The sequence below is a fragment of the Sylvia atricapilla genome, chromosome 19, assembly GCF_009819655.1.
Source record: "Sylvia atricapilla isolate bSylAtr1 chromosome 19, bSylAtr1.pri, whole genome shotgun sequence".
Lineage (NCBI taxonomy): Eukaryota > Metazoa > Chordata > Aves > Passeriformes > Sylviidae > Sylvia > Sylvia atricapilla.
In genome coordinates, this window is record NC_089158.1 from 4,920,374 (window position 1) to 4,944,462 (window position 24,089).

Genomic DNA, 24,089 nt, shown 5'->3' on the forward strand with positions numbered 1-24,089 from the left:
GGTCCCGGCTGGGGGGCCCGAGCCGAGCCGAGCCGAGCCGAGCCGAGCCGAGCCGAGCCGAGCCGGGCCGGGCCGAGCCGGGCCGAGCCGAGCCGAGCCGAGCCGGGCCGGGCCGAGCCGGACGGACGGAACCGAGCGCAGCCCCGAGCGGTGCCGAGCGAAGCCGAGCGGGGCCGAGCGAAGCCGAGGCGGCAGCGCCCCCCATCGCCCCCGCCCTCCCTCGCAGCGCGCGGCGCTCGCGCCCGTCCCGCTCATCCCGCGGAGGGGGCGTGTCCTCCCCGCTCTGCCACGCCTCCTTCCCCCGCTCGGACCAATGGGGGCGCGGGGCGCGGCCCCGCCCCGAGGCGCGTCACGGCCGTGCCATTGTTATGCAAATAAAAGGGCGGGTAAAAGGCGCGCGCGGGCCGCGGCGCTGCAGAGGCGCGGGGCGCGGGCAGCGGAGCAGCGAGAGCAGCAGCGGCGGGCCGGGGCGCGGCGGCAGCACCACAGCCCGGCCCCGGCAGCAGCACCGCCCGCCCGCCGCCGCATGCCCGGGCGGGCGCCGCCGTCGCCGTCCATGCGGGGCGGCGGGGCCGAGGCGGCGGCATGAGCCAGAGCGAGGTGTCGCCGTGCGCGGCGCCGCCGCCGCCCCCCAGCCAGCGAGTGTTCCAGGAGGCGGTGCGGCGCGGCAACACCAAGGAGCTGCAATCGCTGCTGCAGAACATGACGAACTGCGAGTTCAACGTCAACTCCTTCGGGCCCGAGGGGCAGACGGCGCTGCACCAGTCCGTCATCGACGGCAACCTCGAGCTCGTCAAGCTCCTGGTCAAGTTCGGCGCCGACATCCGCCTGGCCAACCGCGATGGCTGGAGCGCCCTGCACATCGCCGCCTTCGGGGGCCACCAGGACATCGTCCTCTACCTGATCACCAAGGCCAAATACTCCGCCGGCGCACGGTGATGCCGAGGCTGCCCCCAGCTCCGCTCGCCCGGTGATGCTGGTTCCCCCCCGCCCCGCGATCCCCCGGCGATGTCGGCTCCCGCTCCCCCGGTGATGCCGGGGGCTCTCCCCGCTCCCCCGGCCGCCAGAGCTGCTCCCGCCCCCGCTCGGGGGGGGGTTGGCGAAGATTTGGGGCCCCACGCAGAACACGCCACCGCTTTTACATTTTTAAGTTTTTTGGTTGATCGTTTGGGTTTGTTATTTTTTTTTTTTTTTAATCTTCCAAGGGTTGTTTCCTACTGTAACGTGGTTTTGTTTTTTGTTTTGTTTTTTTTTTCCTCCATCTACCTCGGCTGCACTCACAGTATTCACGGTTTCAGTTTGACATCTGGGCAGATGCTTTAACAACCCCCCTTCCCTCTCCGCTAATATTTAATCCCCCACCCCGCCCTCCTCGCTCCCGACCCTCCCATTTAAAGCGTTCTGCCTCAGAAACGAATTCATTTCAACGCCCCCCAAAAGCCACCCCGCAGAACCCCCTGGTGCCGGGTCCCCTCTCCGGTGCCAGCCCCAGCCCCGGGTGCGATGCCCCATCCATGGGCCGCGGCCTTCCTGGCGAGGAAGAGTGGGAAAGTCTTCTTCCTCCCCAAGGTTTTCCCAGTGTTTTCCCACCGCTGCCCTTTTTTTTTTGTTTGTTTATTTTTGTTTTTGTTTTTCGTTTTGTTTTTGTCGAGGCAACTCCGTTGGATTATGACAGACGTGGGTTTTTTTCACCCCCAATCGCTCCTGCGTTTGGTTGATTTTGCGTTGGGTTTTCTGCTTTGCTTCTTCCTTGGGTGTCCGAAGAAAGTCTGCGTCCTCGCCCACTCCACAAATCTGTTTAGCTCACGTGAGATCCCAGGAAAAGACATTGAGTCCTTGTGGTTTTGTGTGTAAAGGGGGATTAGCAAATCCTGGACTGGTGTTTTTGTTTTGTTTTTGTTTTTTTCTTTTTTAAAAAAGTGAGATAAACTCTAGAGGCAGAGGATTTGCTTTTGCACAGAAAAGGGGCGCGAGCGCTCTCTGCTGCCTACAGAGATGCTGGAAAACTACTGAAAAAAAAAGTTTGGGAACTTTTTATTTTTTTTTTTTCTTTTGGTGAAACTTGGATAACACTTCTCAATGCAGAACGATTCACTTGACATACGTACACTCACCCGCCTTTTATAGGAGATATATATCCCGCTGTATATATCTTTATAAAGGAAAGGGAGGAAGCAGAGCGAGCCACCCGAAGGCGCATTTTGAAGTGACTGCACGTATAATCTCAAATGCTGCTTTTTTTTATTGCTATGGCACAAGAACATCCATTTGGAAAATGCAGAAAAGTTCAGAAGTCTCCTTTCTCCTGCTGGTCTTTCAGCCCTCTTCTCCTCGTCTGCACTAAAGCCTCCATGTCACTGCCGTCACCCTGCTCTTTCCTCTCTTGCTCCCTGCATCCAAACCATTCTGATTAAAAAAGAGAAAAGAAAATAGTTACCTGCTGGTTTATTGGGGTTGTGTCTTACCTATTTATCATGTCTGTATATATATTTGTGGGTGAAGATTGTGAGCCTGGTTTTGTTTGAAGCTGATGGTGAGTGTTTCAAAGATATGGTTTGGGATATATTTTTTTGTTGTTGTTGTTCTTTTTTTTCTTTTCCTAGTCTTAAAACTAAAAAAAAAAAAAACAAAACTAGAGTCTGCCCTGATTATTTCCCATTGCACTGAATATTCTGCTTTGTCTCTGATGGTTTCACCTGCAATTGTTTGCGTTTTCTTGGGTTTTTGTTTGTTTTTGTTCTTGGTCCACTTCAACAATTTGAGACGATTTGAAAAGCTCCAGATTTAAGGAAGAAAAAAAGAGGGGGGAAAAAAAAAAAAAGCCCTGTCAAAAGTGTCTACTGTTAATGCTGTAATTTGCAAGGAACTGCTTGGCCGAAGTCTTTCTGTGAGCATTGAAGGGGGTGTCCAGCACTTCCACTGGTGCTTCTGTGCGATAGTTTCGGGGTGGGAACAAGACCTTTCCTAGTGAGGTTTTATCGTTGTTACCAGATGGTTGCACATTTTATTTTTTTTTTTACGTAAATGGATTTGCCACAATGAAATGTCATAACATTTATGACATGATATTAAAAAAAAAAGTGTATTGTAAAGCCAAGTTCTAGATGGATTTTTAAAAAGAAATCTTGGTTATAAACCCAGTCTAAAGGGAGCTCTGTCCTGTGTTGTAAAGACAACATGATGTAACCCATATTTATATTTTTATAAAATACCTATTAAGACTGTGAATCTCCTGTGTGAATTGCTGGGTGCGTTGTTTAAGAAAAGCATTGTTCCTTTCCAGCCTCCTGGAGCTTTAGACACGCTGAGATTTTTTTTGGGAAACTGTACGTCGGGGAAGGGGGTTTGCTCTGAAATTGTGAGTTGATGTATTTTTACATCCCTTTGTATTTTACTGAAAAGCTGCTGCCCTTCCTAGTCCCTAGAGTTTCAATTTTCTATGCAACCCCCACACCCCCGTCTTTCTTGATCCTGAGAAGTAAAAGGGATGCAGATTGATTCAAATTGAAATGAGGGTCCCCCACCCCCCTTGTTGGCTCATCATGCTGCTGACCCTTCACGCCAAAACGGGGAGTACAAGAAAAAAAAAAAGAGGCAGGTGGGGGAGGCTCTTTCATGCATGACTGGTTGCCTTCCAGCAGTCATCTTTTTAATTATTATTATTATTTTTGTAAGAAGAATATATTGAAAATGTCAGTGAAATAAGCAGACATTGAAGCTGATGCACAGATTGCTCCAGAAAGGAGTTTTTCTGTAGATTTTTCTTTAGATGCGAATACCTTTTTTAATTATGTTAATTAATGTTAAGAATTTTTAGGCTTATATTGAAGCTGTATGTGGGTCACTATATGATCATTTCTAACTGGATAAAGTCTGTACAGTACAGCATATTCCTGAGTGTATGATATAGACGTGTAGCCCCAGAGTGCGAAATTTATAAATAAATTTTTCATTGATCTTTTTATAAAAAAAAAAAAACAAGGCTGTTTTGTTTGTTCTTTTCCATGTGATTATTGGCAATGCTGGGTGTTCCCTGTGGTGAGGGGTGGCTGGGGTCTCTTCTGGTGTCAGACCTGGAGCTGTCCTGGGTTTGGATGCGGGCCTGGAGGGAGAGGGTTGGGATGGATTTGGGGAGAAGTGTGGCTCCTTCTCACAGGCTGGAGGAAGTTCCCTAGGCTCAGGAATGTCCTGGTTTGCCCCATCCCAGCATGGGATGGTAGATGGGGGACAACTCAGCCCAAACCCTGGTGCTGGATGGGGATGTGCTGCTTGAGACATTCATAAAGAAGCTACTTGCCCCCAGGGAGTGAGAGGAGAGCTCAGCAGCCAGTCGTGGGATGGGAGATTTGGGGTGCATTTTTGGGGCTGCAGCTGAGAACCCCACAGCTCCCTGTGCCCATTCCCAGCTTTTTGATTCCAGCCTGGGCTTGAGCAAGGGTTTGAGGCCCCTCAGGCTGTGGGGATGGGGTCAGTGGTGTCCTCAGCTGCCCCAAGGACGGGCCATAGGGTGAGGGTCAGTGTGGCCTCTCCACCCCCAGAGGCACCTGGAGTGGAGCAGTGGCCAGCAGGGCTGAGCCCTTCTCTAGAGGCTTTCCTGGCAGGAGCCAGCTGCTCCGGGAAGGGGAAGAGCAGAGGCAGCCCCATGCCTGCACTGCTGGGCCCTGCACGAGGCCAGGGCTTTGGAGGCATGATACAGGCAAGCCTCCCTTGCTGGCAGCAGTGGGGGGGTCAGATGAGGCTTTTTCTCTATCAGTAATTCTGCCAGCTCTGCAAATGCCTGAATCCCAGGGAAATTTGTGCCATGCTTAGTTTGGCTCTGGGTGTGGGTTCCCAGGGATGCAAGGAGCAGTGTCCTGCAAACACAGTGGGGAGGAAACCTGGAGAAAAGGCTCAGTGTGACCTTTGCAGGTTGGCCAAACTCCACTCCACTGTGCCAAGCCCTGTGCCATCTGCTGCCAGCACGGGCCAGTGCCTGGCACAAACACAGCTGGTGTCCCCAGGTGCCCTGGGAGCACACAGCCACCCAGGCAGCAGCCCACTGTGAACAGGACAGGCACAAAGTGACCCGCATGGATTTAAGCAGGAGAAAAAAAGATGATGCCAAAACCATCAGTCACAACCACTGGTGCTCCTGGGGGTCCTTCCCCTGGGATCCTGTGGCAGCTGCTGACTCCCAGTCTGTTGGAGCCGTGGCACTGTGTGACAATGACCACCAGCCTGTGCCGCCAAACCTCACAGTGGCTGTGCTCCCCAGGGCATGTGGGGTTACACCTACTGGAAATAATCCCAGCCTCATCCCTTCGTGCTTGGAATGCTGCAAAACCCCATCCTGGTGCCTGCCTTGGGATTGCACAGAGCTGGGCTCACCTGTCTCAGCTCAGCCCTGCAGCTTCTCACCCTTCACCTTGTCTCAGGGCCCCAGAGAGCTGGGCTGGGCCCACCACCACATTGAGGGTGGGTTTTTCTGGGGAAATGCAGAATTTCTGTGCATGGCTCCTCTTCCTACAGTGGATGAGGTGGGCTGGGGTCTCCAGCAGCCCCTTTTATGGGCACCTCCCTGGAGCCAGAAAAGCCTCTCTGTTCCCCACATGTGATGGCCCTGACAGTGGAAATGTGCTGAGAAAACACCAGCTGAACCCCAACCCCGGGGCTGAGCATCCTGGGGAGCAGCTGCCCTGGTGCCAAGCTCCTCCCAAGGCCCAGGGCCACCCCACTTTGCAGCTTTCCTCTGTAGAAACCCTGTCCAAGAAATCTAGAGACTTCAAAGACTCTTCTTTTATTTTCTCCCTTTTTTTTCTTTCCTTTTTCTATTTTTGTTCCAATAACACAAAAATATTGGATGGTTTGATGGCATAAGCACATTCTTCTGGCGTTTTTTGCCTATCCCTGGTTGTGTGTTATTGTCCGTCAGCCGCGTTACATAGGTGCTGCTGTTCCAAGAGAAACCAAAGCAAGAATTTGAACTCTCAAGTGCTTCCTGCCATTGTCTTTTGCTTTTGTTTGTGCTACTGACTTCAAACCAGATGGATCGGGCTCCCCTCTGGCTGGGGTGTGATGGGAAGTCAACACAGCCCGGTGAGGTCTGACAGCTTTGTCCTCTCTTCTATTGCCCTCCATCCGTCAAGCCCGGCCATCGGCGCTGACTCCGCCGTCACATATGGATGCGGGGGAGGAGGTGGGATTTTATTTGAATTTCAGGGAGCTTAACACAGTAAGTAATGAATGAGAAAGAAAGACAGCGAGCGGGCAAGCAAGAGGGGACAGGCTGTAATCAAAATTCAGGACATTTTAAATAGATGCTTTGTTGGGCATTTGTATGACTATGATAATGCCGCGGCCCGACAGTCCAAAGAGTTACCTTTTTTGACAATAAAAATCAGGCAACTTCTGTTCAGTGCCAGTGAGAAGCCGGTGGCTCAGGCTGCCCAGCCAGGCTAGCCTCATTTCCAAACTTCGGAATTTTTTGCCATTTCTCAAGGCATTCTGGGATCCATCCCTGTGGGTGGGTGGATGGATGGATGGATGGATGGATGGATGGATGGATGGATGGATGGATGGATGGATGGTCAGCAACACCACAGTCTTCAGTGCATCATGCAGGACAGGACAGCTCATGGTTTCAGCCTATTTTTGCTGCTGACCCAAAGCTGCTGCAGTATTTGGTGCTGGGACTGGGTGCAGAGGTCTTGTCCCCCGTATCCATCCCAGGTCACTCCATTCCTACAGCAATGAGTCATTTCTTGCTCTTCTTGGGGTGTACATAAACTTCACACACTGCCATGAGGTGAGCATGGGATTTTCAGTGCCGTCCCCCATGCCCTGAAATCACTGTCACTCACCTCATGCTTGGAGGACTGTGTCCTCTCCAGGATGCTCCCAGCATAGTGTAGGCAGCTCCAATTTCTCCTTGGTGCAGCAAGTGCCCTCAGAAATAGACACTGCTCCATTGTGCAGGAAGGAGAAACCTCTTCCCAAAACCTCTGCAGCTGCCATGTTCCTCTGCCATCATGAGCACCCACCTTAGGGTGCCCAGGGAGAGGTGACCTCTGGGTGTCCCCCTGGGTGGGACACAGTCCTGTAGGTTCAGTGGAATTTTTGCCTTTTTTTTTGTTGTTAACAGGTTTTTCTTCCTGAGAAGAAATGGTGGAGCAGGACAACATTTCGGTTTGTGTGGTTTTGGGGAAGACAGTGGATGGGGTTTGGATCTGGAAGGGTGGAAGGTGCTTGGCTGGAGGGATTGAGGGATGGCAGAGGGCCTAGAGGGATCACTGGGGACATGGAGGGGTGGAAGAATGCAGGGAGAGGGGCTGGCTGGGAGGGATGGGAAATGACTGGCTGGGAGGGATGGATGGGTAAGGGACGGGTAGAAGAATGGAAAGAGGCAAAGCTCTCAGCAAAGCTGGACAGCTGGGGCAATAATGGGTTTGGGGGTGGTTGGGACAACTATTTTAACTGGAAACTCCTCATTCAACCTGACACCAAGAGTGTTCTGTGGCTGAGAGCAGACGCTGAGGGCAAGCCAAGGAGAGCAGCATCTCCAGCAGCACTGTTAGGTGATGGCAGATCTCAGCCCAGCTGAACCGGTGGTGTTCTCCTGGCTCTTTTTAGGAAGAGGCTCCCCAGAAGGGGAAAATTCCCCCACCAGCTGTATGTTTATCCCAGTAGGATGGCCGTGGCTCTGGTGACCCCTCCTCGGTGGGGCATGGAGGACACAGACATGAGCACCAAGCAGTGGCAGGGTGTGCCCAATGACCCTGCATAGCCGGCTGGAGGGGACATGGACAGAGGGGACATTCACTGACCAACACTTGGGGACTCTGCTGTGATGCATTTGAGGGCCAGCTGAGGCTGAGCCTTCACAGAGAACCCGAGCAGCACCCTGGGACTGATGGTTTGTGCTCTGAGACGTGAGAACATAATGAACAGATCCTGGCTTCAAATGAATCCTGCAACCAAGGAGAGCCTTTGCTTAGAAGCAGTGACTCTGCAGCCTCCTCTCACCCCAAGATTGCCACGTCTGTTCTTGTTTTCTCCGGGTGAAAAATCCCTTCCCACCCATGTGCAGCAATGTTCTCACACATGAATGCAGTTGCATAAACCGGCTCTGAATGTGTGCAGCCCTCAAGGTTTCCTGTCCTGGACTAGACTCTGATGTCTCAGTGTTGTCACCCCTCCAGCTGGGGCAGGAGCTCGGTGGCAGCTCCCTGGACTCTGATTCCTTTAATTATGACTAAACCACTCAGTCAGCCAGTGGCAGGAGGGCTTTCCCTGGACTGAGTGGAGGAGTGGAGGCACTGGTTTTGGTGTGCCCTGAGTGCCCCATCCCATGCCCAGCCTGCCCCTCAGAGAAGACTACTGGATTTCCAGAAACCCACCACCCTTGGGGAACTGGCAGGTGCTGTGACATTTACTGGGTCTCCTGCTGGAGGCTTTGGTTTGGAGGCCACTGATGGGGGACCCAAACCCAGCCTCAGGGGCCTGGGGCACTTGGTGGCCCGAAGGAACTGGGCTGGGGGTACAGGAAGGTGCTGGCTCAGCATCCACCTCCTGCCTGTGCCCAAGAGCTGGGGGGCATAGGGCAGCCTTTGCCTCATGCCACGGTGCCAGGATCAAGCCTCGACCCCCAGCACAGTGCACAGACAGGGAGCCTATCCCCAGTGGGTCCCCACATTTCTCCTTGCTCCTTCACATTCACAGCTATGGTGACAACTCTGAGCTGCCCCCATCCCATTTTCCACTCACTGCTCCCCCTTATTCAAAGCCTCTGTCCTTTTAAGCTATTTTTTTCCCTCCTATTCATTTCCCGGACGCCTCAATCCTTTTCTCCTGCCTAGCCTCTCTCCTGAGCAGCTGCTATGCTAATAAGCATGAGGCAGAAAAGGGAGCGAGCCTTTGCAGGGCTGGGGAGGAGAGAAAGACCCCAGAGCCCTCCAAATGCTAAATAAATCCAAGGCTGGAGCAGCATCCTGAACAAAGAGGCCTGGCCTCCCCCCCGCCTCCCCTTCCCCTCTTCCCAATTCCAGCACCTTTTCACATTCAAATCCATTAAACAGCGAGCAGAAAGACCCCAAGTATTCATAGCATTGCATTAAAGAGAAAGCCCCGTGGTCCCTCTCCATCGGGCCGGGCAGAGGGAAGGGCTCTCCATCCCCTCTGGGCTGGGAATCACCCGGCTCCAGACCCTGGGCTCAGCCGAGGGAGGACAAAAGCCTCTGGCACTGCACCGCCCTGAGATCCAGGGCTCTTCCCCACATGGGGCTCTTGGCCTCCTCCAGTGGGATGGAGCCCCTGGTTCCTACAGGCAGCTCATGGGGGCTGCATTGGAGCCTGGGGGTGCAGCAGGATGGGGACCCCTACATCTCCTGCCCACTGACAGTGCTGGGGAGTGCTACAGCAATGACAGGGCAATGGGGACACCCAGACTGGAGGGTGGTGAAGATAACCCTGGTGATGGGTGAGGAGGGAGAGTGCTCCTGCCAGGCCAGGCACAGCCAAGGGCACAGTATGATGGTGCCCACCAGCCCCTGAGCAATGGCCAGCCACCACTGTCTCAACACAGCTGGTGCCTTCCCAGCACAGCAGATGCCTTGGGCTGGCAACAGAGATCCCTTGTATCAAAACTGATGATTTTATACCCACTGTGCCTATTTCGCCCTAAAGTCAGAGCAGCTTTCTGGTGCAAAGACCACAGATCTCATTCCCTGAGCAGGTGGAGGCAGGGATAGAGGTGGATGTGCAGTAGGCTCCCTATCAACTGCTGAGGCTGGTGGTGGGATGCTTGAAAGGAAGGGACCCTTCTCTGGAGGAAAAATAGGAGGGTGTTTTCTTCTTCTGTCTTCTGGGATGGAAATGGATGCTCACCTCCAGGAAGGATTTCATGCTCTTCTCAGGGACTAAGTTTCTGCTAGAATCACAGAACTCCAGGAGATGGGGCTTTTAGTACCAAATACTGAAAATTTTTTTGAATTCGTGGATTTAATGTGTTAGGAATGAATGATGCCAGTTGGACCATGCAGACCATGATGGTCACCTGCAGTGCTCAGGAGGCAGCAATACCTGGGACCCTCCTGCACAGCTTGGTCAGTGGGGTGGGATTCAGCTCTGACCATAGAGGTCCATCTGTGGAAGATGGGGAAGGATGGCAGCACAAAGAGCTTTCCTAAGCTTGTTTTACTGCTTTGTGATGTCCTGGCATGTCTTTCCTGACCTCTGTTCTGGAGCCATCCCAGGTGTCCTGGGCACTCTGACTCATCTCTGCTGGCCCACAGTGCTGTCTTTTGGTGCCTGGATCCTGCTCTGCACCAGTACAATGAGGAGTCTGGAAGGAGACGGGCCACCTCCATGGGCTCAGCCATGTCCCACTCTGGGATCCTACATTCATGTTTACCTGGGCACCAGGGCTCCATCCTGACCACTACAGGTGATGCACAGATTTGAGGTGCATGAGGGACCAGACCAGCAAGAGATCTAGATCAGAAAATGGGGAGACATAGGACAACCTTCAGGAAAATGAGAATGACATTAACCACTACATGGGACATGGGACACAGGAGCCCAAAAACGTGTGAGCAGTGCCTGGAGTGTGTCCCTGCATGGGATCCCCGGCTCCCCAAGTTGCTCCTCAGTGTGGGGTCCCTGAGGTGCCTTCAGAGGTGAGGTTTTGGGGCTGTAGGACTTGGCTGAGCCACCCCATCCCTGCTTCTCACTCAAACCACCCAGCTCCTCAGGCCAGGGAGAATCTTGTTCACTCTGGGACGTTTTTGGGCTCCACAAGGCATGTGTTTCCCCAGAAATCAGCTCTCTGGAGTGAACGTCAGCAGGGACCCCAACTTCCCCTATCCCATGAAGGAAACCAGCTTTAGCCAGGAGTCAGCCTCAAATTCCTAGTTCATGGAGAAACTCCCTCTCATGGGGAACTTGCATGTAAACTACAGACTGACTCAGCTCATCAGAAACAGGTAATGGCTGTGCTGCTCCAGCTTCTGTGGAGTGTCCTTGGGCAGAGACAGTGGGCATCTGTACCACACTGCTTTGACCAGGGCACTCCCTTCTCCCTTCTACCTGTGCCTCACCTGAGGCAGGCCATGAAGGACTGACCTGGCATGGAGAGACATGTAAAGCCCCAGATGCTGCCAACACCACAGTCCTGCTCCTGGGTGACTCCTCATGTGTGTCTCCATGGGTCAATGACTGGTCCACCATTGTCCACCACGGTCCATCATTGCCCTCGGGGGCCCCTCATTCCCAGTGTGACCCTAATCCCACCCACCATCTCACTCTGCTCCAGTCCTTCCTGAGGACCAGCCCAAGCAAGGAATGCACCTGCCCTAGACCTGCCCCCAGAGCAGCTCCATTTGCACCCCGACCTGCATGGCCCTGGGAGCTGCTGAGAAGGGAAGAGCTTTAGGGGATCTTCTAAGAAACAGCACAGTTAACAAGCACTGGGGCACCGTCATCTCTGCTGCCAAGGCTGTGGCTTGAAAGTACCCTAGCCCTTCTCCAGGTCTAAGAGACCTGCAGACTCCAGCCTTCCTTTGAGCTCCAAAGCCTCCAGCCCTGCAGGATGAGGACCACAGCTCTGCTGAGGCGAGGGCTGGGAACATCCCAGAGGCACGAATTGCCCCACATTGCTCCCAGACTGCTCCAAGGGCTGCCCCAGCTGCCTGTGGGAACGGCTGGGGACATTGTGTCCTGAGCGAGACGGGCTGACCCAGCAAGCACCGCAGCACTGCTGTCTTCCATTGTGACTGCACCTCGAGGGGTGTGGTGGGACCATCCTGGGCAGGTCTACCTGCGGCAGCAGGTGGGACAGGGGGCCGGGGAGTCCCTCCGAGGGGTTGGCCGGCGAGAAAAGTCCCTGCTTAGCAATGCAGGAATGCAGGTCGGGTTGAATGCGGCGGAGGCGGGTCTGATCTGGTGCCCCACTAAGCCTCCATTCTTTCCCAGCCGGTGCATCTTGTATTCAGGCTGCCTGCTCCTAAGCAGAGCGTCTTTAATCCTTCCCTTGTCTCCTCCATTCCCTTTCAGGCCTTTGGCCAATGGGAAGGGGATGAGCAGCTCTCTGCAGGAAGGAAATTAAAAGCGAGGAGGAGGGTAGGGAGGAGGAGAGCGCGGGGAGGGGGACTTGGAAGGGGAGACAATCCTGGAGTGGAGATGCCAGTCATCGGGGTCTCAATAGCCCCATTCACCCTGCCCAGCCACACAGAAAATCAGGGTCACCAGGATCCATGCCCTGCCTGGAGACAACTGTTGCTTTATTCTTTTTAATTGCTGGAAAACGCAGAAAAGTTCACTTGTGTGTGTGGCTGGCTCCGGTGGGGGCTGCGCCGGGGGGCGCGGGCGGCGGAGGGGCGGGAGGGACGGGGTAGAGCCCGACCCGCAGCGAGAAGGACACAAAAAGCAGACGCACGTGAGGGTGGAGGGTGCGACCCGGCGCGGCGGAGGAGCATCTGCACGGCCGGGCAGCCGAGCGGCGCCCCGGCCACGGGCCGAACGCCGGGACGGGGACAGGCCATGCTTGGGAAGGCTTCCCGGATTTTTGGGGTGGAGGGCACCAGGCAGAAAAGAGCTGTGCAGACAGACGTGTGGGCAGATGTGTCCCCACGTCTCCGGGTACAGAGAAGCCTGGTTGATGCTTCTGGTTGGAAACACAGAGACCAGGCAGCTCCGAGCACACATGAGACACCCAGTGGTACACCAGCACCCAACCCGAGGGTGCTGACACAGCTCCCAGGTGCACATAGCGCTGTGCCATCTCCACTTTGAGATGCTTCTCCAACTGCCATCCCAGTCAGGTGGAGGTTCCACCTCTGCAGAGCCATACCCCGTGGATGTCCCAGAGAACAGCTGTGGGGAACCAGCTGTTGTCTTACCCTACCATCCACCCCTCTTGGCATCCCATGTGCCCAGATGTGGCTGACTGCCAGTCTTGACACACAGGCCATCACAGGCTGTTGCCACCCATCAGCAGCCCAGCCGTGCCGCACCAGCACCTTGGCAGCTGCCCTCTAGGTCTGATGTGTGGTGAGTGCCAAGGCACACACTGGGAGAGGAACAAGGGTCCCTGGGCCAAAGATGGAGCCAGTCCCATCCTGCCTCCATCAGGGACGTCTCTGTGCACCCTTCCCCAGGCCTTCTGTGAGCTGGGGGGGATTTGGGTCTATTGCAGCCTTCAGATTTGGGTTGCACTTCCCTCCCCTTGCCCAGCTTTGTCTCCATTTGCTCTGCCCTTTCCTGAACACTCAACTTTCTTGTGTGAGGAGCATCAGAGATGTGATCCAAGCATTCCGTGACCCGTGGGACACAAGGCACTGTCTTCTGAGGTTTCCCTGCTAACCATGTCCTCTTGTAAGCCATAGAATTCCAGACTGGTTTGGGTTGGAAGGCACATTAAAGCTCGTTCAGTTCCACACTCCTGACATGGGCAGGGACATCTTCCACTATCCGAGGGTGCTCCAAGCCCTGTCCAGCCTGGCCTTGGACATTTCCAGGAATGGGGCAGCCATAGCCCTCTGGGCAACCTGTGCCACAGCCTCCCCACCCTGACACGGAACAATTTCTTCCTAATATCTAATAGAAATATCTCCTCTTTTAGTTTAAAATAGTTGCCCCTTGTCCTATCACTATCTGCCCGTGTAAAAAGTCACCCTCCCTGTCTTTTACAAGCCTCCTCTGAGTACAGGATTCCCCGGTGCCCATCGCTGTCCGGACCGCAGGAAGGGGGCTCAGGGGAGCCCCTCCACGCTCCCATGACTGCAGCGGGGCCGGAGCGGGGCTGTCATTCCTTACCGCCGGCTGCCACCTAGTGATGGAGGGACCCGGGCAGCGGGGACCCAGCGTGGGGACCCTGGGAAGGGACTCCGGGCTTGGGGCTGGAGCCCAGGGTTTTGCTGCGCCGGGGATGCTCCTCCAGGGAGAGTAGGCGGGGGAAGAGGAGGGGGGATCCCGAAGACCCTGTGCCGTAGGTCCGCGTCTGTCCCGCGCTCCCGACACACCGGGATGTGCTTGTGGAGGTGTCCAGGCTGTCTCTGCCAGTTCCACCGCTATCTCGCAGCCCTGTGCCCGGGCAGCAGCACCTGCTGGTCTTTTTCCAAGGGTCCTGTCAGTGGGCGCGGGCAATGGAGGGTGAAAGTCCGGCGGACTTCTGCCAGTGTGCCGCCAGCTCTGGCCCTTCTCCACAAATATTGGGCCGTGGCCACCTGCAGAGGGGCTCCTGCCCTTTGCTCTGTTTGCAGTTTCTCTCGGGCTGTTTGATTTCTGTTAATCATCCCACGAAGGCAAACACTGCTGGGAAGGGTTGAGGATGGCCCAGCATTTCCCGCTCCTACCGGCCCAGGGACCCTCGACTGTGGGATGGGTCACACCCAGCCGGATCCTGGATGTTGGCCATCAGCTTGGGACTGCTGGAAGGGGTCCAAAAGGGGAGCAGAAAACTCAGACTCTGTTCCCTATGGACACTGATTAGATAGCCTGGGGTAAGCGCTGGGCATCCCTCAGTGCTCTCCTCACCACAGGGTGAGGCTGGTCCATCGGGGCTGAGGCTCTTTATAGGATGACCGAGCAGGAATATGAATCCCAACACAGAATAAAGAAGACAGCTCCTGGCCCCATGGCACAGGAACAGGCAAGGGTGAGGAGCTCAGCCTGGTGTGGCTGGGAGGGTGCTCGTCTCCACTCGTGCACCCGACACATCTCCCTGCAAATCCTCCCCACTGCCCAGAGGTGCTCCCCAGGCCGTACACCCCACCTCCCCCGGCAGCCCCCCCGCAGGCTGGCTGGCCCCGCTGGCCCTGGTCTGAAGGTCACAGTGCTGCTCAGTGGGGGCAGCGCAGAGTCCAGGATCCCACGGGAGTGCTGAGGCTCAGCAGCACTCCGAAGCCACCAGCCATGATTATCTGGGGTCTCCTTTCCCTTCTCCTCTTCGCTGTGGCTCACGGAACCCCCATCGGAGATCAGGATGAAGATATCCAAGTGCAGGAGAATTTTGAAGTTGAACGGGTAATGGCAGCTTGTGGTCCTTTAATTCTGGGGGCAAAGGGGACGGGGTAAGATTTCTTCCATTTTCCTCCAGGAAAAAAAGGGCAATAATACCCATGCCAGGCTGTGTGGGACAAGCATTGGCAGTGTGGCACTCTCTGGGTGCCACTCAAGAGGTGCCTGCCTCTGAGGTGGCCTCATCCTGGCCAACCCCAGGCAGGGCAGCTGCAGTCTGAGCACCAGGGCAGGTGAGTCCCATGGAGTGTCTGTGGTTCAGCGTGCAGGATTTCTATGGGATGCAGGCTGCCTGGGAGATCCCCCATAACACATCCTGTCCCCTGTCAGGCTCCATACAGCCCTGCATGTGTGCCCAGGTCTGGGTCTCACTGGTACACATGGGGGAATGCCAGCCTGATGCTTTCAGCCCTGCCTCGTAGTCAGGGAACCAAGGAAAATTCTGCTCAGTGCCGATAAACTTCCCAAATCCTGCAGCACCTCGGGCCTCTGCACCCTGCACCATCACCTCCCAGTTTCTCACTGGGTCAGGAGTATTTCAACTCTGCACAAAACCAGGTGATGTCTCGCCTTGGTGAGGAGGGCTCATGGTGCAGACATCTCTCTCTTCTCCCTGCAGATGTATGGGAAGTGGTTTGACATCGCCGTCGGCACGACCTGCAAATGGATGAAGAACTACAAGGAGAAGTTCAACATGGGCACTCTGGTGCTGGGCCCTGGCCTCAGTGCCAACCAGATCAGCACTACCAGCACCAGGCTGCGGTATGGGGCACTGCTAGAGGTGCTTGAGCCTCCTCCAAAGCCACCCCACACAGGGCTGCTCCCTCTCTCAGGGGCTGGGACAGACACAGGGGTTAGGCATCCAAGCCCTGAGGAGGGGTTGGATTGAGCTCAAATACTCAATGCCTTGGGCAGCACAATTTTAGGGATCCTGCACCATGGTCTGGGTGCCCTAGACATGATTTTTGTGCCATAACCAGGGAAAAAAATTCCTCCAAGTAGCTGATTGTTCTCTCCTCTCTCCAGGCAAGGTGACTGCACACAAGTCTCAGGGGAGTACCAGAAGACCAGCACCCCTGGGAAATACACCTACTACAACCCCAGTGAGTTGGGCTGAGGCATGGTTGGGAGATGGGGACCAGCTCTGGGGACAGCTGGCAGAGGTGGAAGGGGTTCAGAAAAGCAGGGCTCAGAGGCCACTCCACAGATTGTGTCATTTCCAGCCAAAGTACAGGTAGAATAAAGCTGCAGGGAAAGGGCTGTTTGGGCACTGTCTCTGCATAGCCACACCATGATGAAATGGTGCAGCAGGTCACTCCTGCCCACAGGGTCCCAGGCTGGGGCAGGGACCAGCCACACTTCAGGAGCATTAGTAATACCTCAGTTGTTTGCAGCTCTTGGTTTCCTATCCCCTCAGCTAAGAGACTGGTGAGCCTAAATGGAGTCATGGTTGTATCTGAGTCTGCTTCCCAAAAATCATGTTTTTTAATTAGATGCCTGATTTCAGTCCCCAGGTTTGGGGCTGTCCTACACTGCTCCATCTCACTGTGAGGGGCAGGAATGACATACCTGTGTCTCTGTCTCACCCAGAATGGGATGTGTCTATCCAGTCCTATGTGCTCCGTACCAACTATGAAGAATATGCTGTCATTCTGATGGAGAAGAAAAGCAGTTTTGGTCCAAGCACCACCTTGAAGCTGTATGGTATGACTTGCCACGGCACTTGAGGGCAAGCAGGCTCTAGGGTGGACCAGCACAGCTCAAAAACATCACCCAAGGGTCTTTCAGCTCCCTTGGCCTTAAGGGACCGGACCATGGGCTTTGGAAATGGTGGCTTAGACCAGCTCATCTTTGGCATGGCAGAGGTGGAGTCTCATGGCTCCATGAGAGCCACACCAGGCACTGAACATCCAAATCAGCAAGGCGATTGGGATGAAGATGGTGATATCTGCTTAGAGGAAACCCAGCCCTGAAGTGGCAGGAGATGATGTCTTCCATGACTAAGAAACATTAAACCCTCTTTGTCCAAGCCCTTGGTCAAGGCTGGTCAAGAACAACAGGCTGCCCAGGGAAGTGGTAACATCACTGTGCCTGGAAGGGTTCAAAAAACATGTAGGTATGGGGCCTAGGGACATATTTTAGGGTGGACATAGCAGTGCTGGGTCAATGGCTGGGCTTGATCTTTGCTTCCCTGATTCTGTGTTGGGAAGGACCAGGAGGCTGGCATTGAACCTGCCTGCAGCCGCCTGAGCTCAGTGAGTGCTTGGGGGCTGCACTCCCACACCAACCCTGCTCACAGCCCATTCCCTTTCCCAGGGAGGAGCCCGGAGCTGCGGGAGGACCTCATTGAGTCTTTCCGTCAGTTGGCTCTGGAGATGGGCATCCCTGAAGACTCCATCTTCATCCTGGCCAACAGAGGTAACCTCCCATGGGGCATGTGCCTCTCGTGCTGCCCAGAGCACTCCAGCTTTTCCTTCTGAGTCTGCCCAGCTGGGGAAATGGGAGATGGTCAGGAGGGAGGGAGGAGAGAGACAAATGCTTTGGTAGCATGGGATGAAAAGGAAATATGGCCATGTATCAGTCAGGATTCCACCACAGAAATCAGCTTCCAGTCAGAGGGGTCCGTGCTGGGCTGTCAGGTCAATGCATCTACACCACTGTGCTGGGATGAGGGCATGGGACACTTATGTCTGGTCCCCAGGCTCGGTGCTGCCAGCACCTGGGAGGCTCCTTGCTCAGTCTGGGGTTCAGAAGGGGCTAGGATGATGGAGGGTGTGTGTGGGGGGCTGTTTGTGGGTGTGTGTGTGTAGGATTTTGGGGGGACTCAGGGGGGCATGGGGATTTCAGAGAGATGGAGGGAGGCATGGGTATTTTAGGACAGTGCTTCTGTGAGTGGGAGGTGGAAAGCAGAAAGAGGGGAAGAACATTGGGTGGAACTGGGAGGGCGTCCCCTTGCCCAGGGTCCTGCATGTGCACAGTGCTGGACTTGCTGAGGTGAGTTTGTCAGGACACCTCTCACACTGCTCATCTCTCCTGCTTCTGGGCCAGGTGAATGTGTTCCTCAGGAGATTGAAAATGTTCCCCAGGTAAGTGGGCCAGCTGGGACATTCTGAAGTGGATCAAGGCCAGAGACATCCCTTCCAAGCCAAACTCACTGGAGATCAGGTGTCCAGGGAGAAGGCTCCATGGACAGAACATGTTGTTTGGGCAGTGGCTCCACTGACCGTCCTGGGAGTTGCTCTTCCATCTGTGCTGATGGGCTTTGCCTGCAAGAATGGGGGCAAGGCAGAGGAAGAGCACAGGGCTGGGAAGATGAGGTGTGGAGGGATCACAGCCTGCAGCCCCAAGATCAGTGACTGGAGACATGCTGGGAGCACAGAGGAGGGTTGGAGCCTGAGGTGCCCCTGACACAGCCCACCCTGAGGGCAATGGGGTGGACAGCAGGTCCCACAGGAGGGACTGATGGAAGCTCTGTGTTTCCTTACTGGTGCAGAGGGCACGGAGAGCAGTCCTGCCCCTGGAGGAGGGCTCAGCCGCAGGACCCCTGCCCACTTACATTGGCAATAAGGAAGGTAGGTCCCCCCCAGGGACAGGGCTGCATCTGGACCCCCCTGGCCTGCACTCCCATTTGCCTGTGACCCATGGTGTGCTGGTCCACAGACTCGTGCCGGCTGAGCCAGGATCCCGGGCCCTGCAGCGGGATGCTCTCCCGCTTCTTCTACAACTCCTCCTCAATGGCCTGTGAAACTTTCCTCTACGGAGGCTGTCTGGGCAATGGCAACAACTTCTACTCAGAAAAGGAGTGTCTGCAGGCATGCCGGACCGAGGGTGAGAATCCTGGCTGGGCTGGGGCACTGGAGCTGCCTTTGCTGAGGCATCACAAAGGATCTGAGCATTCCCTTAAATGCCACATGTCTGACATCCATGTGGGAGATGTGGGGGTCCCTGGATCCCCCACCTCACACAGCTCCTGTCCCTGCAGCTGCCTGCAGGCTGCCCATTGTCCAGGGTCCCTGCCAAGAATTGGTGACGCGCTGGGCCTTCGATGCAGCCCAGGGCAAGTGCATCACCTTCAGCTATGGGGGCTGCAAGGGCAATGGGAACCAGTTCTACTCGGAGAAGGAGTGCAAGGAGTACTGCGGGGCTTCTCAGCTGGCAGGTATTCCCCTTGGCCCCCCACCCCAGGGCAGCAGCCTGCACCACCTTCTGTCCTGCACTGGGTCTGCCTGGGGTGGGGACAGGGCTGTCCTGTCTCTGGATGGGTCTAGGATGGGTCCATCATGGGCCAGGGATGGGTTTGTCATGGGTTCAGGATCAGTCTGGCCCTGGAATGGGTCTGGATTGCTTTTGTGCTCTGCCTGGGTCATTCTGGGTCAAGTTGAACCCAGGATGGGTGTGTCCTTGGGCTGGGGTGGGTTTGTCATGGGTCCATGATGGGTGTGGGATGGTTTTGTGCTGTGTCTAGGAGGGATCTCTCCTGGGTAGGGAATACGGCCATTAACCCACAGACAGTACGGCACAGCGGGACTGGGCAGGCTGCAGACATGCTGAGGCCATGACTGAACTTCGGTGTGGCCTTGATGAGAGAGGGAATGCCCCCAGGCAGGTTGGGGTGCAGTGGGGAGCAGTGGAGGTGACAGCCCCTGGGCTGAAAGATTTGGGGGTGTGGGAACATGACACCAACTAAGGACCAACCCAGGGTCCCTGTCGGGGGTGTGACACCTGCCAGGCCTGCCAGCTCCAGCCAGTGCAGGGGGTTTCATACTACACAACAGGTACTGCTCAGCCCTCAGGGGAAGCGATGACCAGGTTGTCAGGAGTGTGGCAGAGAAAACCTTCCTGCAGAGAGGGGTGACTGAGGAGTCTTCAAACACATCCAGCCCTGGGCTAGTCTGCTCTCGGGAGAGCAGGAGCTGGGGATTGGGCCTGACCCCATGGATGGGAGATGGAGCCTGTCTTAGGGCAGAACCCATCTTTTATAATCCCTGCCAGCAATATAAAGTCCATTAATGCCACCATGGCACGTGGTGGGATACAAAGTGCAAGACAACATGGATATGCACCAGTGGTCTAGGCTGCTGCCCTCATCCATCATTGCTGGTAGGGACAAAGTGGGAAGCAGCATCCATCGTCTGTGACTGCAGGGTCATGAGGGCTCTGTCCATCACCTGCTGTGTCTCTTCACTTGCAGAGGACGAGGAGTTCCTGCATCTCTCCAGCTGATGCAGACAGAGGATACGGGGCGGGCGCCCAGCACCAGGGTCCTGCTGGCAGCCGTGGCAGCACAGGAGATAACCCCGGCAGTAAATGTCTCTCGTGTGACCAAAGAGCCCAGTGTCAATCCTCAGGCTGGTGGGGGGCACAGGAGGGGCAGGGGATGCTGTGGGGTCCTCTCTGGCCTCCCTGATGGGTGTCCCCACCGCCGTGGGGTTATTGGGTTCTCCCCACCGAGCCTCTGACCCTCGTCAGGCCGCTGCCCTCTCCCGCACAGGGCCGGGGGACACTGAGAGCCTCAGGGGTCCCGCTGGAGGGGCTCCAGCCCCCAATTCCAGGGCATGGGAAAGGCATTCCCCTTTCCTGCCGGGAAGGGGACAGCGAGGGAGGATAGGAGCTGCTCCTCCCTAAAGGTGGATGATTGCATTTGGCTCGAGGTCACGGTGCGACCGGGGAGACCCATGTGTGGCCGAGATGGGGGCCACGGGGAGGGGGGACAATCACGGCGAGTTATATGGGGTTTGCAGCATGAGATTACGGGGTGTCAGAGAGGCCCCTGAGGGGTTACGGGAGAGTTCCGGGGCTATGAGGAAAATGGGACTGGCACAGGAGCAGAAGACACGGGTTATGGCAGTGCCAGGGGTTGAGGGTCCCAGGAAGGGATTAGAGCTGTTTGAGGGTGGTGCCAGGGACGGTGCGGTGGCCTCGTGAGGGGCTATGGGGGTCACGGGGCTGTGAAGCTGCCCAGTGGGGATTTCCGAGAGTCTTGGGGGGCTGCGGCGGTCCCATGAGGGCACGGCCGGGGTTATGGCGGTCACGCTGTGGGGGTCTCAGGCGAGTTGGGCGACACTCGGCCTTCGAGGGAGCCACGGGGGGTCCCTGCCGCAACCGCGCTCCGCGCCCTTCTGACCCCCGCCGGCTCCCGTACCCGCGCCGCGCGTGCCCTGGCCCCCCGCGCTGAGGCGGAAGAGCTAAGATGGCGGCGGCGGGAACCGCGCACCGCCCCCGCTCCCTACGCCCGGCCCCCGGCACTGGCCCCCGGCGGGGCTGAGTGGCCCGGCCCCAGCGCCCCGCGCCGTTCCCCAGGCACCGGCTCCACCGCCCCGCGCCGGAACATGCCCCGATAGTGTCCCTCCTCCCCCGGCGCAGCTTCCTCCTGCCGGGCCGGGCCCGCACACCTCCGCCCCGCATGGCCGGGCCGACCCCGCCGCAGCCCTGAGCCGCCCCGTGCCTCCGCCGCGGCCGCCCGGCCCCTGAGCCCGCGCTCGGCGCGTTCCCTGGGGTGCAGGTGTGGGACCACGAAGATGTTCTCGGCCCTGAAGAAGCTGGTGGGCTCGGACCAGACTGCGGTCCGCGACAAAAACATCCCCGCGGGGCTGCAGTCCATGAACCAAGCGCTGCAGAGGAGGTTCGCCAAGGGAGTCCAGTATAACAGTGAGTCGGAGCGCTGGGCCGCGCGGTTCGGCCAGCCCGGGGGGAGGTGGGCGGCCTTGTCTGGCGCCCCGTGGGGTGCCCGGGGCTGGGAATGTGTGCGCTTTCTTTGTGCGGGTCGGTGCTTTTATCCTTATTCGCTCAAAGCCAAGTTTGGAATTAAATGTTGGAGCTCGTGGGAGGAGTAGGGAATGGGAAACTTTTCTCTTTCGGTGCAGGATTCGGGACCCGTGGTGCAGCGGCGTCCCTGAGCGCTGCCTGCCGGCTGTGGCACAGGAGAGAGTGCCTGGTACATCCGTTTGTGTCAATTCGAGCATCAAGAGGGTAACTCCCCTGAGTGCGTGGGTGATCTTCCCTGCAGCGCAGGATAATGGTGTTTATAATTAAGCTGTAGTGGTTGTATGATAAGAGTCTATTAAAAAGGGCTTTAATAAAAAGTGGATAGTGAATACCTCTGTGTGCCCTTGATACATTATTTCATCCTGACTGGTTTTTTTGCAACTGATACATTTGCTCTTTTCTCGAGGAATGCTTTCAGGATTTTTTCCGCTCAGTGTTGAGGTTTAGGGCTGCATTTTTCCCCTGGAGCTCAGTAAAAACGGTTTCTAGTACAGTGTTTCAGGAGGGCACTGCAAATATGTGAAATACGTCCCAAAGTAACAATTGTGAAAAAGGGACAGCAGTTATGTCATTCCTGCTGAAAATAGAGCTGGTTCCAGAGAGCACTGCGAGTACCAGCTTGTCTGTGTGGATCCAGGCAGGCAAGGGAGGCAGATTGCAGAAGGCTGAGAGATTGGCAGGTGGGAAAAAGACTGATTTGTAAACGTGGCACTGGATAATTTCTGTAAGGCACACGTGTTGGAGGAATAGAGCTTCTGTTGGATCTTGGTCTGAAACAGAATGTGGGGGAGAAGTTACGCTTTAGGTTTTGGGGTGTTTTTTTCTTTGTTTAATATTATGGCAATTGGCTGTGCTCTGGGACTGAGGTTTTGAAGTGCTCTGCTTTACTAAAGAGAGCATTTGATGCCTTTATCCATAGTGCATCTGCAGATATGCCAGTGCTGTTTAATTTATAAAATTAGTGTCTCAGCAAGCAGTCCTGTATGTGAAAAGCAGCAGTGTGATTGTTTGGACTGGATTTCCAGTGAAAGATGGGGGTGAGATGAAGGTGCTGCCTTGGAACGCAGCACTGCATCCTTAAACATGTCCTGGAGATCTGCTGGTCTCAGACTGCTGGTTTGTGCAGCAGCTTCGTGTGGCCGCCAGACCTGCATGCTGCATGGGCAGCTGAGTGCCAGAGATCAGGTAGCTAATACCAGCTTGTGAATTATGTAAGAGCCAGGAGCTGACTTCTCAGACAGGAGAGGTTTGTGCTGCAGACAGAAGGGATCAGCTGCATCCTGTTGGCACAGGATGGGACCAGCTCTGCTCCTTGGTGACTGCATCGTGCCAGACCTGTGGATGGGCACCTGCCTGCCATTCCTGCAAGGCCAGAGATGCCAACTGTAGCTTTGCTGCTTTTTGTCTTATTAGTGAAAGCCTCAGGAAAGGTTTTCAGTTTGTGCTCTGTCTTACCAGGGTTTGTGTTCTAGTTACTGCTTTATAGCTGAAAACTGCAGCTTTCTGTCAGTGCCTTAAGGCAAGCTTTCCAATCTCCATAGTAACTGTTCCCAGCATTGCTGTTACATAATATTTATAGAAGATACAGGCTGACTTACCAAAGGGCTTCCAGGTTCCCCCCATAGCCATGGCACTGGGGAGATGGGAAACGTTCCAGCGTGGTGAGGTGGTCTCAGTTGAAGGTGGGCTGTGAAGGAGTATCATTACAAGGGCTGTTGCTCAGGAAGGACAGAACTGCAAATCCTGTGCATTGCCAATTCTCCTTTCTTAGCAAATTCCTGACATTCAGCAGAGGAGTGCAGGATGTGGTTTGGAGCCACCGTTAGCACACAAAGATCTTTACAGCTCCTCTGTTTCCCTAAAACTGTCTAAACCTAAACCAAAGGGCGCTGTGATTTGTTTTACAGAAATGTTTCTTTGCTGCATTATACCACTACAGATCCTGAATGAGGCCTGGTTCCTTCCCAGAAATATACTTAGTGTGCTGAGAATACCTTGGGTTGTTCACTGATAAAGCAGGCTGGGACACAGGCCTTGTACCTGGCTCTGGGTGCCTCCCTGGGCTCAGAGCAGCCCCTGCTGTGCCAGGCTGCAGCTCTCAGGTACATTCTGTAGCAGATAGCCCTGTGTTTCAGGTGATGTTGAAGGCTGTGAAGTGTTTTAATGGCACAGATGGTTACAGACCCCAGGTAGAATAGAGCACTAAGTTGAATCCAAGTGATTTCTTCTGAGGGTCCCTCTCCTACACAGTCAACTTTTTAAAAGGAAGAGCAGTACAGGGTGGGAGGGTTTAGATTTCTAATGAAATTATGAGAGCAGAGACCAGTATCAGC

The 24,089-nt window shown here is 55.4% G+C and overlaps 3 protein-coding genes across 3 annotated transcripts in view; all 3 read left to right on the forward strand.

The window, feature by feature from the left end:
- Nucleotides 1–507: 507 nt before the first annotated feature.
- Nucleotides 508–3,981, forward strand: NRARP (NOTCH regulated ankyrin repeat protein). The gene is made up of 2 exons (XM_066332579.1): nt 508–1,612; nt 1,653–3,981. The coding sequence occupies exon 1, from the start codon at nt 586–588 to the stop codon at nt 937–939; it is 354 nt and encodes a 117-aa protein (XP_066188676.1). The 5' UTR covers nt 508–585; the 3' UTR covers nt 940–1,612; nt 1,653–3,981.
- A 10,822-nt stretch (nt 3,982–14,803) lies between these two features.
- Nucleotides 14,804–20,320, forward strand: AMBP (alpha-1-microglobulin/bikunin precursor). Its single transcript, XM_066332580.1, has 10 exons — nt 14,804–14,997; nt 15,611–15,753; nt 16,018–16,094; nt 16,582–16,695; nt 17,308–17,409; nt 18,040–18,077; nt 18,485–18,563; nt 18,652–18,819; nt 18,974–19,150; nt 20,183–20,320. Exons 1-10 carry the CDS (start codon nt 14,887–14,889, stop codon nt 20,212–20,214), a joined length of 1,041 nt encoding a protein of 346 aa, XP_066188677.1. The 5' UTR covers nt 14,804–14,886; the 3' UTR covers nt 20,215–20,320.
- Nucleotides 20,321–21,188: 868 nt separating this feature from the next.
- Nucleotides 21,189–24,089, forward strand: part of RABL6 (RAB, member RAS oncogene family like 6) — a 53,263-nt gene continuing 50,362 nt past the window's right edge. Inside the window, exon 1 of the mRNA XM_066332581.1 lies at nt 21,189–21,639. Within this exon, the coding sequence (XP_066188678.1) occupies nt 21,510–21,639 (130 nt within the window). The 5' untranslated portion in view covers nt 21,189–21,509. The remainder of the gene's footprint in view (nt 21,640–24,089) is intronic.

Excerpts from the sequence above, each read along its gene's own strand:
- NRARP (XM_066332579.1), top strand. The coding sequence starts at position 586 with ATGAGCCAGAGCGAGGTGTCGCCGTGCGCGGCGCCGCCGCCGCCCCCC.
- AMBP (XM_066332580.1), top strand. The coding sequence starts at position 14,887 with ATGATTATCTGGGGTCTCCTTTCCCTTCTCCTCTTCGCTGTGGCTCAC. Across the intron at positions 16,095-16,581 it reads ATACACCTACTACAACCCCA|AATGGGATGTGTCTATCCAG; the intron begins GTGAGTTGGGCT and ends TGTCTCACCCAG. Across the intron at positions 18,564-18,651 it reads TTACATTGGCAATAAGGAAG|ACTCGTGCCGGCTGAGCCAG; the intron begins GTAGGTCCCCCC and ends GCTGGTCCACAG.